Genomic DNA, 19,041 nt, shown 5'->3' on the forward strand with positions numbered 1-19,041 from the left:
TCCTAGACCCCATGCTCCTGCCAGATGGGGGAGGAGGAGCGGCTCAGGGAGCAGGGGAACCTAACCAGCCCGTGGCTTTCCTCTGTCACTGGCACTCTGGGCAGAGAAAGATGGTGAAGACCTGGGGGCCTGCCTCAGCCAGTCTCTGAGCTCAGGATATGGTCCTCTGGACAGAGTCTGTGACAGCCATTTCCAGGCACACCCTCTCCGGGAGGGACCACTGCAAAGTCCAGGGGGTTCTCTACAATTGGATGTACGTGTGTTAGGGCAGGGGGGTGATAATTCCTACCAGACCAGCCAGGGCTCCGTCCAGGAGCTGACGCAACAGAAGGCCTGACATGGTTTGCTCCCAGTGAGTCCTAGGCCAACAGCCCAGACCACATCCTTGCCTCTCTCTCTCCGGCCACAGCCCCTCAGTGACGTGTGTGAAGCTAGAGCTTTTCCCTGAAACAAAATGGAGACAGCCTCCACAGCACGGCCCACCATGGAATGTGGTGGAGACAGGCCAAGCAGGGCACAAAGGGACCATGAGGACCCCAAATAAGGACAGCTGGGGTTGATCCCACCCCTGCCACCTAACATCTGTGCCGAGAGTTCCGTAACCTCCTCATCTATGAAGTGAGGATCATAACAGGACCTGCCTCATAGTGTTGGTACGAGGGTTACATGAGCCCACATCTGTTAAGCCCCTAGAACAGCGCACATAGTGTGCGCTAGATAAACATTTATAAAACAAACGAGTAAATAAGGACTCAACAAAAGCAACTGGCTTCTCACTGTGACAGTCCCCCTGCCCCAGCACTCAGCTTACTGCACCCGAAACCCAAGGAAAATCCAACAAAGGCCTTAAAGAAAAAAAGAATTCTCAAACCCTTCCACGAACTCAAGGAGGTAATCCAGCACCAAGCAGGTCCTCCCTGCCCCAAGGAGCAGCCTCCAAAGGCCCAGCAAGATCACTGCACAACATGATTATTATATCTTAAATCACTGTGCTCCTCAGACACATGGAGTTTTTGAAATAAAAAGAGTGTGCTTTGGATTCTAATTTAAATTATGTATCCATTCACAGACTAGGAAGTCAATTACTCTTCCCTCCCCCAAAGAATTAATATCACCCGCCCAGAGTTTTAGAAACCATATGGTGCCAAACACACCAACACATCCATGCATTCTCAGGTGAGGAGGGCCGGCGGAAAGTCAAAGCAGAGGTTGAGTGAGCTCTCTCCAGCTCCCACCTACACACCAGGGCTAAAAAAAAATGTAATTATTCAAAGCCTTGGCAAATGGATGTAATTTCAGGTACCGCCAATTCTGCTTAGAAATACATTAATGGGTACAGGGATTATAGATATTCAGCTTCACAGCATCCACGTGTCTATTTTTTTAAAATCCCCAGGTCAAATGTGTTGAGAAATCTTTCCAAACACTCTCATGGGCAGGGAAGGGAATGATTTGCCCTCCCTGGGATGCTGACCACTGACTTTGTGTCCCTCCTCACCCCTTCAGCTTACAACCCCAATTTACTCCTAACTCCAGTCAAGCCTCTCTCCTTGTGTGCCTGCCAGTGTCAAGAGGGTCATGCCAAACGTCAGATCAACAAACCCACGCTGATTTGGTTGAGCACCGACTCTGTGCCTGACACTGTCCCCAGGGAGTTGGTGAGCCATTCACGGCGCTGAGTCACAATCCTGCCCCCACCCCATCTTCCCCAGGAGCAGCTCAGGAAAGACTGCAACACCAGACTCCTCTAAGACTCATCATCACAACTGTCTGCCGGGACACATTTATTCTTCTCCCACACAGAGGAAGCATTCCCATTTCTCAACTTAATTGGAGCTGCTTGCCTGTTCTGGCTATCAATGTCAATCACTCAGAACAACCCTCCCCTCACCCCAGCCCCTCCTCTGCCCTCAGGAGGATCTCTAAGTGGTCATGGGGTTCTGAGGTGTGGAATGGCTAGCCCACCCCCCAGGCAGACAAAGTCCCCACTCAATGGTCACCCAAAAGACCAGCCACACTGCCAACTTGGGGGCTGACAGCATCGTCTGGGCAGAGGGGAGGAGAGCGTATTCCCAACCTCCACGGAGGAAACCAGAGGTCCCAGGGAGCCTGGCTCTCCAGGATCTAACTGGGGTCACGGGCTGGGCATTACTGATAGCTGTACCCACTGATGCTCTCTCAAGGCCTTTCTCGAAGCTCCATCCAATGAATCCTGACAGACGTCCTCTCTAAATGAAAGGGCTCACGAGGCCTAAGCACCTATTATGTGCTAAACAGCATGCTAGGAGCTTCAGATGGGCCATCACATTTAATTCTCACATAACACTTGGGAGGAAAGTAGCGCAGCCATCACTGCACAGATCGGGAAGCTGAAGCTCCGAGACGTTTTCATTTTCAGGGTCCATAAGAATCACCCACGGAGCTTGTAATAATGCTGATTCCCAGTCCACCCCCTAGAAGTTATGCCTCAGCACAGAACACAGCTTCTACTTCGTGTCTACCCTCCCTGCTCCCTCATCAAGTGTTTTAAGACAGATACCAGGGTTATTGCTTCCAAAACAAAGAGCTCAGATGCCCTGCCAGGCAGTGCAAACACTAATACTAATACCTGGGAACCCTCTCCCTGGTGGTGGTGGTGGCAGCAGGGGATGGATGGGGAGGAAACCAAAACAGCCCATTTGGAAAATGTGTCCAACACAAGTACAAGAAAAATACTCATTTTCTCTCAGGTTGGACACAGCCAGACAGGGCTTCGAGGAATCATTTCTTTGACATTTAGCAACAACCATTCAGTGCCCAGCTTCCTTTTAAAGACAAGTCTCAACAAGAAAGCACAATTCTGCCTCCTGTTAGCCTGATCTCAGGAGACTTCCCCCAACAGAACGAGCTCCTTTGACTGGGCCACATTTCCCAGGCTCCCTTTATGGGAGCGGCAATGGTTAATAGTTAATGCTAGTTATTATAGAGCATGGACGATTTGCCAGGCACTGTTCTAAGTTGGCAGTACAGTCACGGTCCCCATTTTACAGATGAAGAAACAGCTGAAGACACAGAGAGGTTTAAGTGACCTGCCCAAGCTGGCAGCACAGCCAAGATTTCACCCCAGGCGCTCGGACTCCAGAATCTGTGTTCTGTAACCCCCACGCAGCACCACCCCTCACATGTAGAATTTGGGGAACCCCTAGGCAAAATCCCCGATTACGTCACTCTCCTAAAGCCCTGCTACTAGTCAAGTGCGGTACCCAGGTCAAGTTCCTACTACTCAACTCGGTGCCAGCCTCTTCAGGACACAGACAGGCACACACATACCCTCAGCCCCAGCTCCTTCGCATTTCCTCCACTGGCCTCTCCTGCCTCGGGCTGCCCACCACTCCGCTCCACAGCTGCCTGGCCTTCCTCACACTCACCCTCTGAAGCTCCCTAGGGCGCCCTCCTCAGGCTGCCAGCCCCAGTCACCCACACTGAAACTGCCCAGTATCCCTCTCCTCTCTTGGACTGGACACTGCTGGAGGTCGGAGACAGTGACCTCCGTTCCTCTCCACATCGCCCAGTGGGGAGATCGGCATATAGTAGATGTTCATCAGAGTCTAGATGCATCCTGGATCAAAAGCCATCCAGCCTGTGGTTAAATGCTCCTCCAGCAAGGTGCTATCTGTGGACACACACAGAACCTATCCTCTCTAAAGTCAGTTTGCAGAGGACAGGATTATTGCAGAGGTTCCTGCCTTAACCTACAATACTGCTCTGCTTCCACACCTCCCGGGACGGAGATAGTCTCATCTCTCACTTCACCCAAGGGGAGAGAACACAAGAGGCTGTGCAGCCTGGGCCCAGGCACAGGGCTGGAATGGGATCTCTGCTCCCTTCATCCCCCGAGCACACTGCCCACCTCCCCCCAACCCCTCCCCGTGCTGCAGTGTTCCAAGGAAGCACAGGAGGTAGCCAGCAGCCCCTGGAAGAGAATGCATGCTAACCTCACGCTGTCAGACCTCAAGAGGGTGAGGGCTCTGCCTTGGCAGGAAAAGCCCCTGAAAAACCCTGAGAACACTGACTGTGACGTTGGAAACACTCTCCTGGCAGAACCTTGAAAGAGAAAGCCTGGCTCTAAGCAGGCTTAAGAGGCTCATCAGCCCCTAAGCTGTGGTCAGCTGACATCTGGGGGAAGGTCGGGGGATCTACTCCCCCAGAGCACCAGGGACCCAACCCACTGCCCTGCCTGGGAACCATCTACCCTGCCCATCGTTCTTCTATCCTGCGGGGGACTTTCTGAGGGAGGCCCAAGGGGGCGTCTGCCTCAGGGTCATCAGGGAAGGTACAGAGGACCAGTTGTGGGGAACAGACTGTAAAGGGAGGATTCAGGACAGAAGGAAAGGCGCGATGGGAGCCAGAAGACACCTCGCACCATGATAGAAACAGTACACAAATTTGTAGCCAAAAGGACCCGGGTTCAAGTCGCAGCTCCTCCACTGATGTTCTGGCCTTGAAAAGATCTTTTAACCCTTCTCCCACCCCCTGCCTCAAATGCTTGCTTGATCTGTAAAATGAGGACAAGAAAATAATAAAAATACCTGCTTCTAAAAAGAACGTACGTGTTTTTCAACAATCAAGCACCACGGAGATTATTACTGTTGAAATCTGTGGCCCAGGCAGCACCAGACAATGTCTGTCCTTCAGCTGTCAGAGCCGATAACCAGGTGGCCACCCAGATTAAGGATCAGACATCTGTGCAGCCCTCTAAATGCCCAGGAAAGAGACGAACCAGGAGCCGTTTTCATACCTCATTACGCAGGGATCTTGGTCCCCAGGCCCCGACAGCCTGGACAAGGTACCCATGGCCTTGGGACAGCATAGCTGCTGTTGGACAAGGATATATAGTGGGGTTTTTTGTTTTTAATTAATTTATTTATTTTTGGCTGCATTGGGTCTTCGTTGCTGTGAAGATCGAGAAATAAATGTTTTGACAGCCACTTAAAAACAACAGACAAATAGAACCATATTCCCCCATGCCTTTCCCTCTGCCAATATTTACTTAAGACACCCTGCCAGTCTGCTGAAATGCTGCTGTCTTACACTGAGCAAAAAAGACTCAAACCCATGCTCTTTTCTGAAGACACAGAAAACTAGAGTAAGCACCTCACTAAATCACCAAATAGTTCCCATCATGCAGTGCTTTCTTAAATAAGCTCCTTTTCCCAAAGTCCTCAATTTAGGAAGCCCAAAATTTACTCCCATAAATATCAAGAGAATGATACCTACACCCACCGTCTTCACATACGCACTGCACTGCAAATCAGGGGTCACACCCTCACCACCCACCCACTGTCCTTTCTCTGAAAAAAAGAGCCTTAAGAAGCAAATTGCCACCATTTGTCTTAAAGAGGTTTTCCCAGATCTTTTCTAGGTTGGTTTTGAGACCATGGCACAAATCACGGCTCTTAGTCCTCCCTCCGGCTCTCTACACAACACTGCTCTTGTTCCTTTTGCACAGAACCTAACATTTCAATCCATGAGCCAGTTTTCACCCTTGATAAAACAAGCAGGAAATGAAATATAAAGTGTGGGATTAGGCCAAGGCTTGCCAAGCTGGGAGAACCTTTTCTTAACCTTCAACAACAAGAGGTTTCAGAATTTCCCTTCTAAATAGATGTAAGCTGCTAGTTTCCCAGAAATTCTTTGTGGAACTGCTGCTTTCTGGTTTGAAATAAAGTTGCTGGGACTGCTGTTCCCAGCAACACCTCAATGAGAAAGATGACAAATACTCGAAATAGCAGGCTGGCACGCTACAAGACAAATTTCACTACCATGAAGTTCAACATTTGTCTGGGGAGGAACATGTGGCAGACAGGACAGATTTCTTCCTGGGGTGCCCTGGAAGACTATCCCTTGAATGATGGCTTAATTAAACCTCAAGAGGGCAGCTTCCTGGGCCATCCAGTATTCACAGGCTTCTACACCTGGTACCTATGGCCATCTGGGGTCCCCACCTGGACATTCTGTCGCCCCTGGTTCAGCCTTCACTCCCTAACTCCTCTTCTCTCCCTTTCAGACTGAAGGATGGGCTTTTAGAATAAAAAAGACACACACTCTAGATATTTAGCATTATTCCAGAGGAGTAATCCTTCTGAAGGAGACTTGAAGCCTTGGTTCACGCTTGGTCTCCACTCCCTGCCTCCATAAGATGGGTTCTTAACTGCCCACTCCCAGCGCCCTGGAGCACCAAGCCCTGCCCAGCACTGCTGCTCCTCACTCCTGTCCAGGGGGCCTGAGCACTGGCACCCTCACCCCGTGGTGTCTCGGAGTGAGGCATGATGGTGGTGATTCAGCCTATGAGGTCGATGCCCTGATGTCTGCATTTAAAGCTTTATATTCCACAGTATAGAGATGAACCATAAGATGTATGCTAATACTTTAAATTTCTAATTTTTTAAAACTTAGAATGACATTAAATAGCAAATAGAAATGCCATAACAAGTTGAGGGAAAGCCAGCAGAAGAAAGGAAAGGGCTTTATACTTTAATACCTTTTTTTTTTTAATTGATTTATTTTATTTATTTTTGGCTGCATTGGGTCTTCGTTGCTGCATGCGGGCTTTCTCTAGTTGCGGCGAGCAGGCTTCTCACTGCGGTGGCTTCTCTTGTTGCAGAGCACGGGCTTTAGGCGTGCAGGCTCAGTAGTTGTGGCTCACGGGCTCTAGAGCGGGCTCTAGAGCACAGGCTCAGTAGTTGTGGCGCACTGGCTTAGTTGCTCCGTGGCATGTGGGATCTTCCCAGACCAGGGCTCGAACCTGTGTCCCCTGCATTGGCAGGAGGATTCTTAACCACTGCGCCACCAGGGAAGCCCTACTTTAATACCTTTAATGGCACTTTTTTTTTTTTTTGAACAAGAGACCCTGCACTTTCATTTTGCACAGGGTCCTGCAAATCAGGTTGCCAGTCCTGACCCAGGATCTGCTGCGATCCAAAGGGCTGGGGAGGGGAAACTGGCCTTACTACAAGCCTTACTCCAGTACCCACAAAGAGAATGGCACCTACACAGCATGGCCTGAAAGGCTCCAAAGCTAAAACTGAGGGGGACTTAAAGTTAGAAGAGACCTTGTACAATCAGCTGTTTCCCACCAGGACCCTGGAGCCAAGTTACAGCAGACACCAAGGCCTGGCAACCAGAGAGGAAGGGAGGCCTGGTCCAAAGGCCAACAGATGTCCCGTTCCCCAGATGCAGAGCATGAGGTTATGAGGTGAAGAAGACAAAGGAGGCCAGGTTCCCGCTTTGAGTGCTGTTCTTGACACCAAGCAACTACATCCAAGAAGCCTGAGGGCCAGGCACCAGCCCTGACAGGTGTGGTTCCTGGCCACTTTGCTTCCTTCACCTTGCCCAGTTTCCCCTATTCCCCTGATCTACTTCAATAAATACCAAATGCCTACTCAGTGCCCAGGGCTGGGCTGGGCACCAAAGTCTCAGAGGAGGCAAGACCCCTCCTCTCTGCCATTCATCCTCCTTGTCGACTAGATCTATTCAAAGCCTGCTGTAGGGAGAACCCAACCCACAGGGTTTCATGAAACCCTGAAGCCCAGCCCACTGTAACACTCTAGCTCCCAAGGCCTCTTCTAGAACTTTTCCCTCATGGGTTTCATGTTTGAAAAGGCTGTGTCTGCCAAACTGTTTTTACTAAGTAATAATGGGGAATTCCCTGGATGTCCAGTGGTTAGGACTCCATGCTTCCAACTGCAGGGGGCACAGGTTTGATCCCTGGTCAGGAAACTAAGTTCCTGATAGCCACGCGGTGCAAAAAAAAAAATTAATGTCTTCCACTCCTTACTAATCAGAGACATGCACCACCACCAGACAGCACAGGACACCAGGGCTGCTGACCTTCCAAGGCACTTCAATCCCCAGCAAAACAAAGAAGAGGTGCGGCCACGTGAGCCCTGGGCAGCTTGACTCGGAGCAGTGGCATGTGGCACACAAGGCTCCTTCAAGTGTCAACGCTGGCTCTCACCTCTGATCTGGGGTAGAAGCCACCACCACCATGGTGACCATGAAGACCTACAGTCTAGTCCCAGCTCTAACACTTCGGCCAAATCACTGAACCTTCGTGAACCTGAGTTTCATCATCTGAAAAATGGGATAATCCCCGACCTGCTGCTTCTAGGGACTGTTAGAAGGATCAAATAAGAAAAGGTACTGGAGAAAGCCAACTGCCCTTTGCTGCCCGAATGCCCAGAATTATACAAGATTCCACATCGGTAAAATGGGACTAGTAACAGTTCCTACCTCATCAAGTTGTTGTGAGAATTAAGTCAGATAATAGCTATAAAACAGTTCCTGGCATTCTTCAAGGACCCAGAAAGATGAAGCTATTACATAATCGCTACTACTAGTATTGCTGTTGCTGTTAATGACACTATTATCACAACTTGTTACCTGGCTAAGAGACTCATGGGAAAGCAAATAAGTTTTAGAGTACAAGAGGTCTTCTTAGGAGATATCAGCATCACCTAGTCTAGAATTGGGAGAACCACGTCTTGTCCCAAGTTAATCCAAAAATGAACCAAAAGTGCAGAAATCAAAACTAAAATCCACCTGCCTTAGCTCAAGGTTTTCTGCTTCAAGAAATTTTTCTCTGTAAAGTATTCAAACACCTGCTAAATATCAGGAGCAACTGATGCATCCTGAAAACCTCACACAACTCTCTGGTCCGAGGATCCAATGGGGAAAATAAAAGCAGCTGTGCCAATGCTTTGTCCCTCTAACTGAGCCCTATTAGAGGAGGACCAAAAAAAAAAAAAAAAATTGAACACTCAGAAATGCTCGTAGCGAATCTAAGAAAGCAGAGTGAAGCAAAACATTTTTTATGTGGGGAAAAGGAGAACAATTACTCCCAAACCCTTAAGTCTCTCAAGAAATTGTCACGGGAGGTAGGAAATATAATCAGCTGCCACAGGGTCTCAGCTTCCCCACATGGTTCACCTTTGAGTGTGGGGACACTGTCACATCCTGCTTTCCCCTAGGCCTGGGAGGACACAGCCTAGGCCCTGGGGGGCAGGGAGCCAGAACTTGCTGTAAGATGATCACCAGGGACTTGACACACAGTTACCACAGAAGAGTCAGCAAGAGACAGGAAGGTTGGGAGGCTGTGACTATGGCCTATAGAGTCCTACACACCCCTCAAGTCCCCCAGCCCAAGACTTTGCCTAGTACCTCATGAAAAAGACCGAAACTATCAAACAGGAACACCCACCTCTCCCCTCACCAACCCTATCAACCTCCTTACATCAGCTCTGGCACTCAGCCCTTCCTTTCCACAAACGGATGAAATGCCCTGTTCCCATCTGAGACCAGTGAGACTTAAGCCCTGGATGCCTTCCCTCCTACCTTCTCTGAAACACTGCTCCAGTAATTGTCCCATCTCTTTCCTGCATCATCTATTTCTCCATCTCTTCTGGATCATTCCCATCCAAACAAAACACGCTCTACAATCTCCCTCTAAAAAAAACCACCCCCCTCCAAATGTACATCCTCTCCAGTTCTCACCTAGTTCCTCAACTCCACTCTGTAACAAAACCACCTGAAAGATTCACCTATACTTACTGACTCCATTTCCTTACCTCATGTGTTCTCTTCCACCTGTTCCACTCAGGATTTGTCCTTCAGGCTTCTGGGAGCCCTCATTCTCCTGGGTTTTCTCCTACCTTCTCAGTCCTTCTCCTTTGCCAGTCTCCAAATGCTGCTCTGTCCCAAGGCTTAGGTCATCTTTCCTGTCTACACTCTTTTCCTAGGTGATTTCATCTAATCCTGTGGCCTTGAATAACACCTATAATACCCAAATGTATATCTCCAGTCCTCTCTCTTTCCTGGGCTCAGATTCACACATCTGACTAATTGATATATTCACACCTCAATGTAACATGGCACAACGAGATCTCATGCTCTCCCCCACCCCAAACCTGCTCCTCCCGGCCTTCCCATCTCAGTGATATGAGCACCATCCACTCAGGTGCTCAAGCCCCTGGGAGTCATCTCTGACCCTTTTCCTTCTCTCGCAGACTGCAACCCAGTCACCAAGCCTGAATCTGACCACTTCTCTCCAGCTCCGATGCTACCTACCACCCTCAGTCAGGCCATCAATGATGCTTGCCTGGACGACAGCAATAGCCTCCTCCTACTATCCCTACAGTTGCCCACCTACAGCCCACTCTAGAACAGGCAGAGAGACCATTCTGAACATGTAAATCAGGTGATTCCCTGCCGGTCCAGTGGTTAGGACTCAGAGCTTTCACTGCCGGGGCCCAGGTTCGATCCCTGGTCGGGGAACTGAGATCTTGCAAGCCGCCAAAAAAAAAAATTAAAAAGTAAATCAGGGCTTCCCTGGTGGCGCAGTGGTTGAGAATCTGCCTGCCAACGCAGGGGACACGGGTTCGAGCCCTGGTCTGGGAAGATCCCACACGCCGCGGAGCAACTAAGCCCGTGAGCCACAACTACTGAGCCTGCGCGCCTGGAGCTTGTGCTCCGCAATAAGAGAGGCCGCGACAGTGAGTGGCCCCCGCTTACCACAACTAGAGAAAGCCCTCGCACAGAAACGAAGACCCAACACAGCTAAATATAATAAATAAATAATAAATAAATTAAAAAAAAAAAAAAAGTAAATCATTCGTGTCACTCCTTACCCTGGCTCACAAAGCTGTGTACCATTCAGCTCTCTCCTGTCTGTAACCTCTTCTCCTGCCACCTTCTCCCTTGTTACCACATTCCAGACACACCGGCCTTTCTGCTCCTTGAACTCGAAGCTCTTTCGTGCCTTAAAGCCCTTCCACTGGCAGTTTCTCTCTTCCGGAAATGCTCTGCCACCTCATCCACAGAAGGATGGCTCTTTCTCGTCATTCAAATTTTACCTTAAATGTCACCTATTCAGAAACACCAACACTAACCTCCCAATCCAACGAAACTACCCAGTTACTTATCACATCACCTTATTTTAATTTTCTGCATAGTAGTTACCACTATCTGACATTATTCTTGTTTGTTTTTTTCATTTTTCGGTTTCCTCCCCTCCCCCACTCAACTGCAAGCTCCCTGAGCAGCCGACCAGTGAGTGTCTGCCTCCTCACTTCTGTAGTCCCAATGCTTACAACAATGTGTGGTACACAGGAGAAATCTAATAACATCAATGGATGCAGTTATGAGCCAGAGAGGCCCACTGACCAAGAGGTTTGAGGTCCCAGCCAGCTCCCCAACTTCTCTCTCAAATACAGATGTGAGGTAGGAGAGCAGAACCACAGTCACAGGGCTGGTGCTCATTTCTATAAATCTCATCCATCAGGATTTCAACCATCTGTCAGAGCCCAAACCGGGAGGGAGGCTCTGGGATGTTCTGCGACCATCCGAGCTTCGAATATGCTGCTCCACTACTGACTAGCAGTGTTTTAGTTGTTGAAGAAAGGAATTCTGACTCAGAGTCCCCCAAAATACACCAACCTCTATCCTTTGCCTAGTTTATTCATTCAGTGAACAAACATTTACTGAGTGCCTACTCTGTGCCAGGCACTGGGGCAAAGGATCAAAAGCAGTTTGTGACCTCATGGAGCTCACCTGCGAGCAGGCAGAGGGTTGCAGAGAAACGCTGCAACCCAGGTACACGCCCAGAGTGGGAAATTAAAGACTACACTAGTGTTAGCGTCAGAACGGCGCCTTAACTCACCGCCCCTCGATTTCATTTCTACAGACCTCGGTCTAGGGTACCTGACGGCTGGGGCAAGGCTCCCGAGCTTCGGCGGAAAAGCCACTGATTGACTAGCAGAGGCAGGAGTGATAGTCCCGGTAAAGCGCCAGCTGAAGACACCGAGTGGTCGAGGAATGCTATTGGCTGACCGGTTCCCCTCCCCAGCCCCGCCGCTCCCCCGCAGGCCCGCGCTTTGGAGAAGCGGGGCTGCGGTGCCGACCTTCCACCACCAACCCGGACAACGTGGCCGAAGAGAAAGACCCCCAGACGAGATGCCCTTCGTCTCTTTCCCCACCCCCCTCTCCTCCCCAACCCCAGCTGCCTGACCCAGGTCAGAACCCCTACTTCCGCTCTCCCCACCCCGGGCCATCCCGGCCCCGGCACCCGCCAGACTCCGCGCAGCCCGAGAGCCCAGCGCGGAGGTGTGTCCGACCCCTCACACCAGCGCCCCAAGCCCGCCCAATCGCCGCGTCCCGGGCGCAGTTTGAAGCCCCGGCGCCCGCATCGGGCGGGATACCGGACCCCGGCCCGGGCCCCCCTGCGGAGATGCGGCCCCCGCCTCGCCTCCCCCTGGAGCCCGCCGCACAACTCAGGCACAAAATAGCCTACATGAGTGCGGCCGCGGCGCAGTGCGCGCCAACTCGCCGGACCCGCGCGGGGGGAAGGGGGGCGGCGGCGCGGCGGGAAACGGGTCGGACCCCGAGGCACAGGTGAAGGCGCGGCGCCCCCGTCACTTACTCGATGAAGTAACTGGCGCCCTCCTCCGTGAAGCCCTCCTCCCAGCCGCGGGGCAGGTCTGTGGAAACGCGAGAAAAGTCCGGTCAAACTTGGGCCACCCAGGCGCACGACCCCCCTCCCCCGAGCGCCCCACCCCGCCGGCCTGGCGCCCACCTGAGCGGATCATGTGGCCGGAGTTGACGGGTTCCCCGGTGCGCGGGTGTAGCCAGGTCGTGCAGCGGAGCTGGTCGCTGCGGAGAGAGAGATGCACCTGTTAGAGCCGCCGCCGCTCTGGGGGCGCTCGCCCGGCCCCGCACCCCCGCCCGGCCCGCGCCCCAGCCCGCGTCCCCGCTTTCCCGCGCCGCACTTGATGAAGAAGACGCGGCCGTCCCGGCACACGCCGTAGGACCAGTGCTCAGGTAAAGTGTCCCGCCCGACCGCCGCCGCCGCCATGTTCGCCGCGCACTGAGTAGCCGCGGCCGCCGCGGGGAGGGAGGGAGGGGGCGGAGGCGGGGGAGGGGGCGGTGCGGGCGGCGTGCCGGCGGGCTCGGCCAGCGCGGGCCCGGACTGCGCCCCCGGGCGCTCCATTGCGGCGCTGGCTCCACGGGGTGCGGGCGTGCGGCGGCCAGGGCCCGGGCTGGCAGAGTCCCGGCACCGCCGCGGGAGTTCGCCGCTGCACCCGCCCGCCCCAGCGCGGTAGCCGCGGCCTTTGTCCCCGCGCCTTCCCCGCCCCCAGCCCGCCGCGCGCCCCTTGGCCCCTGAGGCCGCGAGACTCGAGCAGGGCGGGGGCCGCCTTCGGGGCGCGGCGGGCCAACTTCTGAGACAGGGTGCTCCCCGAATGCGCCGGTAAACCCCACCGGACCCCCAGGCCACAACTCTCTCCAGGAACTGTACTTCTTTCTGAACCATGTAAACCTCAACAGGTTACTTCCATATTCCTTCCGAGCCTCGGTTTCTTCCTCTGTAAAATAAAGTTAGTAATAAATACTACATGGGATTGTTCTGTAGATTAAATGAAATAACAGTGGTGTAAAGTACTTAACTGGACCCGGGCACGTATAGGTGCTCTGTTAATCCCAGGTCAGCCATGATTTCATTTCCCCAAGTTTGCAGCGGGCGTATGAAGCAGGAGGGTGCAGGTCCTCCCCCGACACACCAACACATAGCCCTGAGGTTGGAAGGAATAACAGGTCTCTGCCTTCAATTCTTGTCAAGTGACAGACAGGTGCTGAGAGCTGTGCTGCATCTCATCCATCTTTAGAAGAACAGACCCTCCAGGCGGGGGGGAGGGGGGTGGTCTGTAGTGGGGACTCTGGAAGCTTCTTTGCATGGCTGGAGCCTTCTCAGTCTTTGGTCTCATCTCAGCTCCTGGGGGATCCCTCCCCTGACCTCACTGTCTAAAGGAGACCCTTCCCCTCCTCCACTCACTATTCCTTTACTTCTGTGCACTTAGTTGACATTCTTATTTGTGTGTTTGTTTATTGCCTTTTTGTTGTACATTATCACACATACACAAACACACCAGTAAAATGTCAGCTGGATGAGAGGAGGGGCCTTGTTCTGTCTCACTCACTGCCATATCCCCAGTGCCTGGAACAGTGCCTGACTCATATATATAGTCAATAAATGCGGCTTGAGTGCATGAAAAACACTCCACCCTGACATCCCTGCACACTAAGCATGGACAGAGAGGAAGCTGGGCTCTGGGAGATGTCAGGTCCAGCCTTTGAGGGACATAGGAGGTAGTTGGTGGGATGCAGCTCACATGAAAGTGAGACTGTAGGCTAGATTCAGAAAGGCGCCCCACTAATAAGAACCTACTGCATAGCACTTTACTCAATACTCTGTAATGACCTATATTGGGAAAAGTATCTAAAAAAGAGTGGATATATGTATAACTGATTCACTTTCCTGTACAGCAAAAACTAACACAACATTGTAAATCAACAATAGAGGAAAGAAAGGAAAGGAAGGAAGGAAGGAATATGCCCCAGACAGGTGGAAATTGGCTGGACCCTGAAGGACTGGTCAGATTTGACTGGGAAGAACGCATCCCAGAGGAGAGGGATGAGAGAGCAAACATGGGATTGTGGAAGGGGTATGGGATGTTGAGGAGACCATAAAGGTCCCTTCCTTAGGAACAGACAGTGGTGTTTGGGAAGGAGGCCCATATGAGTTAAAAAGAGGGAGCTGTGATTGTGGAGGACCTTGAACACCTGTCCGAGAGGACCTTGAACACCAGTCCGAGAGGGCCTCCTCCCTTTGAGGAGATTCTTGAGCAAATTACAAGGGGAGAGTAGTGTCTTTGTTGTTAAACATTAATTTAAAAGAATGCATTAAGTGGGCAAAGGACATGAACACACAGTTCATAGAAAAGTAATACTTTTTTTTTTATAAATTTGTTTATTTTTGGCTGCATTGGGTCTTCGTTGCTGCAAGCGGGCTTTCTCTAGTTGTGGCGAGTGGGCTTCTTACTGTGGTGGCTCCTCTTGTTGCGGAGCATGGGCTCTAGGTGCATGGGCTCCAGTAGTTGCAGCATGCAGGTTCAGTAGTTGTGGCTCGCAGGCTCTGGAGCACAGGCTCAGTAGTTGTGGCACACGGGCTTAGTTGCTCCGCAGCATGTGGGATCTTCCCGGACCAGGGATGGAACTCGTGTCCCCTGTATTGGCAGGTGGATTCTCAACGAATGCACCACCAGGGAAGCCCAGAAAAGTGACACATTTAAACAAATGAAAGAATATTCAACCCCCTCATAATAGGAGGAATGCAGATTAAAATTAAGGTAAGATTTTTTAGTATCAGATTGGCAAAAATCACTTTGTAGAGAAAGACATTCTTGTTCATTGTTGGTGGGACTATAAAATAGTTGTCTCATTGAAGGCAATTTGGCAACAGCTATTATAATTTAAATGCATATATCTTTTGACCTAGCAATTCTTCTACTAGAAATTTATCCTATGTTAATGCTCACACAGGGGCACAAAGACATGTGTACAAGAGTATTCACTGCAACATTGTCAATAGTTACAAAAGACCAGAAACAACCTAAGTGTCTATCCCCCCAAAATGGATTTGTATGGTGACAGATGTTAACTAGATTTATTGTGGTGATGTTTTGCAATATATACAAATATTGAATCATTATGTTGTACGCCTGGAACTAATATAATGTTATATGTCAATTACACCTCAATTTTTTTAAATGGGTTAAATTATGTCATACTCCTACAATGGGTTGCTATGCAGCTGTTAAAAAGAATGAGATAGGTCTCTATATACTGGTATGGAATACTCTCATATATATTAAGTGAAATGCAAAACGCAGAACTGTGTATGTGGTATGCTGCTATTAATATATAGGTGCTGGGGCTTCCCTGGTGGTGCAGTGGTTGAGAATCTGCCTGCTAATGCAGGGGACACGGGTTCGAGCCCTGGTCTGGGAAGATCCCACATGCCACGGAGCAACTAGGCCCGTGAGCCACAACTACTGAGCCTGCGCATCTGAAGCCTGTGCTCCGCAACAAGAGAGGCCGCGACAGTGAGAGGCCCACACATCGCGATGAAGAGTGGCCCCCGCTTGCCACAACTAGAGAAAGCCCTCGCACAGAAACGAAGACCCAACACAGCCAAAAATAAATATAAATAAATAAATTTTTAAAAAATATATAGGTGCATCATGGCTGAATAAGATACCCTTAATTTGTGTCCTGCCTTCAACAACAACAATATGGCATCCATCCATGGACTCGAGTGCTTCTTTGGGAGCTGTGGGATCCAGCACTATATGCCAAGGGACCCAGGAGGAGTCTCACCCACACATATTTCAGGCAATAGACATACAAACCTTGGTCCCAGCTGTGGACCCTGAGGGGCCCACGAACCAACTGCAGCCCCTCTCAGACACAGTCTAGGAGCCGTGGCAAACCCTGTCTTAGAAAATCACCCGCAGACAAGAGGGTCTTTGTGGAAGTCCAGGTTTGGTGTAAAGTTCCAGCACACCACTGGAGCAAAAAAATACAAGTTTGGATGCACTGAAAAGGGCAGTTAGTAAAACCTAGAGGAGGGAGCTGCTCTTTCAAATGCAAAGACAGCAACACAAAACTTCAAGGAACATGACAAATCAGTGAAACATGACACCACCAAAGGATCACAATAATCTTCCAGTTACCAATCCCAAAGACATGGAGATATGCAATTTACCCAGTAAATAATTCAAAATAGCTCTGTTTTGGGACTTCCCTGGTGGCGCAATGGTCAAGAATCTGCCTGCCAATGCAGGGGACACGGGTTTGAGGCCTGGGCTGGGAAGATCCCATGTGCCGCAGAGCAACTAAGCCCGTGCACCACGACTACTGAGCCCACATGCCACAACTACTGAAGCCTGCACACCTAGAGCCCGTGCTCTGCAACAAGAGAAGCCACCTCAATGAGAAGCCCACACACTGCAACAAAGAGTAGCCCCTGCTCACCACAACTAGAGAAAGCCCGCGTGCAGCAATGAAGACCCAACACAGCCAAAAATAAATAAATAAATTTATTTTAAAAAATAGCCCTGTTTTAAGGAAACTTAATGAGCTACAAATAATAAATGCTGGAGAGGGTGTGGAGAAAAGGGAACCCTCTTACACGGTTGGAATGTAAATTGGTACAGCCACTATGGAAAACAGTATGTACATTCCTCAATGAACTAAAAATAGAGTTGACATATGATTCAACAATCTCACTCCTGGGCATATACCCAGATAAAACTATAATTCGAAAAGATACATGCACCCCTATGTTCATAGCAGCACTATTTACAATAGACAAGACTTGGAAACAACCTAAATGTCCACTGACAGATGAATGGATAAGGAAGATGTGGTGTTTATATATAATGGAACGTTACTCAGCCATTAAAAAGAATGAAATAATGTCATACACAGCAACATGGATGGACCTAGAGATTATCATACTAAGCAAAGTAAGTAAGAAAGAGAAAGACAAATACCATATGATATCACTTATATGTAGAATCTAAAATAAGACACGAACCAATCTATGAAACAGAAACAGAATCAGGGACCTAGAGAACAGACTGGTGGTTGCCAAGGGAGAGGGGGAGGGGGAGAGGATAGGAGTGGGAGTTTGGGATTAGCAGATGCAAACTGGTATATATAGAATGGATAAACAACATCCTAATGTATAGCATAGGGAACTATATTCAATATCCTGTGATAAACCATAATGGAAAAGAATACGAAAAAAAAAAAAAAAAAAAAAAAATATATATATATATATATATATGTATAACTGAGTCACTTTGCTATACAGCAGTAATTAACACAACATTGTAATTCAACTACACTTCTATAAAAAATAAATTAAAAAAAGAAAATATTCAAAAAAAGTTAAAAATTAAAAAAATGAAATTCATATGGGGACTTCCCTGGTGGTCCAGCAGTAAAGAATCTGCCTTCCAATGCAAGGGACACGGATTCGATCCCTGATTGGGGAATTAAGATCCCACATGCCGCGGGGCAACTAAGCCTGCACACCACAACTACTGAGCTCACACGCCAAATGAGAGAGCCCGCATGCCGCAAACTATAGAGCCCATGCTCTCTGGAGCCCGTGCACCACAACTACAGAGCCCGTGCACCCTGGAGCCCACACGCCACAACTAGAGAGAGAAAACCCGCACACCACAACTAGAGAGAAGCCCAAGTGCTGCAACGAAGAGACTGGGCGTGCCACAATGAAAGATCCTGCATGCTGTAACTAACACCCAATGCAGCCAAAAAAAATAATAATAAAATAAAATAAAATTCATATGGTACCAAAAAAGACCCTGACTAGCCGAAGTCATCCTGAGAAAGAAGAACAAAGCTAGAGGCATCACACTTTCTGATTTCAAACTATACTACAAAGCTACAGTAATCAAAACAGTATGGTACTGGCATAAAAATAGATCTGTAAACCAGTGGAACAGAATAGAGAGCCCAGAAATAAACCCTCACATAAGCTATCAACTGATATTTGACAAGGGAGCCAAGAATACTCAATGGGGAAAGGATAGTCTCTTCAATAAATGGGAAAACTGGATGGTCACACCCAGAAGAATGAAATTGGACCCCTATCTTACACCACTCACAAAAATTAACTCAAATGGATTAAAGACTTAAACATAAGACCTGAAAACATAAAACTAGAAGAGAACATAGGAAAAAAGCTCCTTGACACTGGTCTTGGCAATGATTTTTTAGATATGATACCAAATGCATAAGCAACAAAAGCAAAAATAAATGAGACTACATTAAACTAAAAGCTTCTGCAAAGAAACAGTCAACAAAGTGAAAAGGCAACCTACAGAATGGAAGAAAATATTTGCAAATCACACATCTGATAAAGGGTTAATATCCAAACTATGTAAGGAACTCCTACAACTCGGTAACCAAAAACAATCCAATTAAAAATGGGCAGAGGGGGGCTTCCCTGGTGGCGCAGGGGTTAAGAATCCACCTGCCAATGCAGGGGACACGGGTTTGAGGCCTGGGCTGGGAAGATCCCACATGCTGTGGAGCAGCTAAGCCCGTGCGCCACAACAACTGAGCCTGCGCTCTAGAGCC

General features: G+C 49.6%; 1 protein-coding gene across 8 annotated transcripts in view; it reads right to left on the reverse strand.

Annotated features, from left to right (window-relative positions):
• Positions 1 to 12,939, reverse strand: part of PLEKHA7 (pleckstrin homology domain containing A7) — a 208,344-nt gene extending 195,405 nt beyond the window's left edge. For all 8 annotated transcript variants that reach the window (XR_009504660.1, XR_009504661.1, XM_059931196.1 and 5 more), the window contains exons 1-3: positions 12,801 to 12,939; positions 12,608 to 12,684; positions 12,455 to 12,512 (exon numbers count right to left, since the gene is read on the reverse strand). Coding sequence is in view for 6 of the 8 variants with exons in the window: in XM_059931196.1 (XP_059787179.1) it covers positions 12,455 to 12,512; positions 12,608 to 12,684; positions 12,801 to 12,886 (221 nt within the window). In the remaining 2 variants the exon portion in view is untranslated. The remainder of the gene's footprint in view (positions 1 to 12,454; positions 12,513 to 12,607; positions 12,685 to 12,800) is intronic.
• Positions 12,940 to 19,041: the final 6,102 nt, after the last annotated feature.

Source organism: Balaenoptera ricei, chromosome 8 (assembly GCF_028023285.1).
Source record: "Balaenoptera ricei isolate mBalRic1 chromosome 8, mBalRic1.hap2, whole genome shotgun sequence".
Taxonomy (NCBI): Eukaryota; Metazoa; Chordata; class Mammalia; order Artiodactyla; family Balaenopteridae; genus Balaenoptera; species Balaenoptera ricei.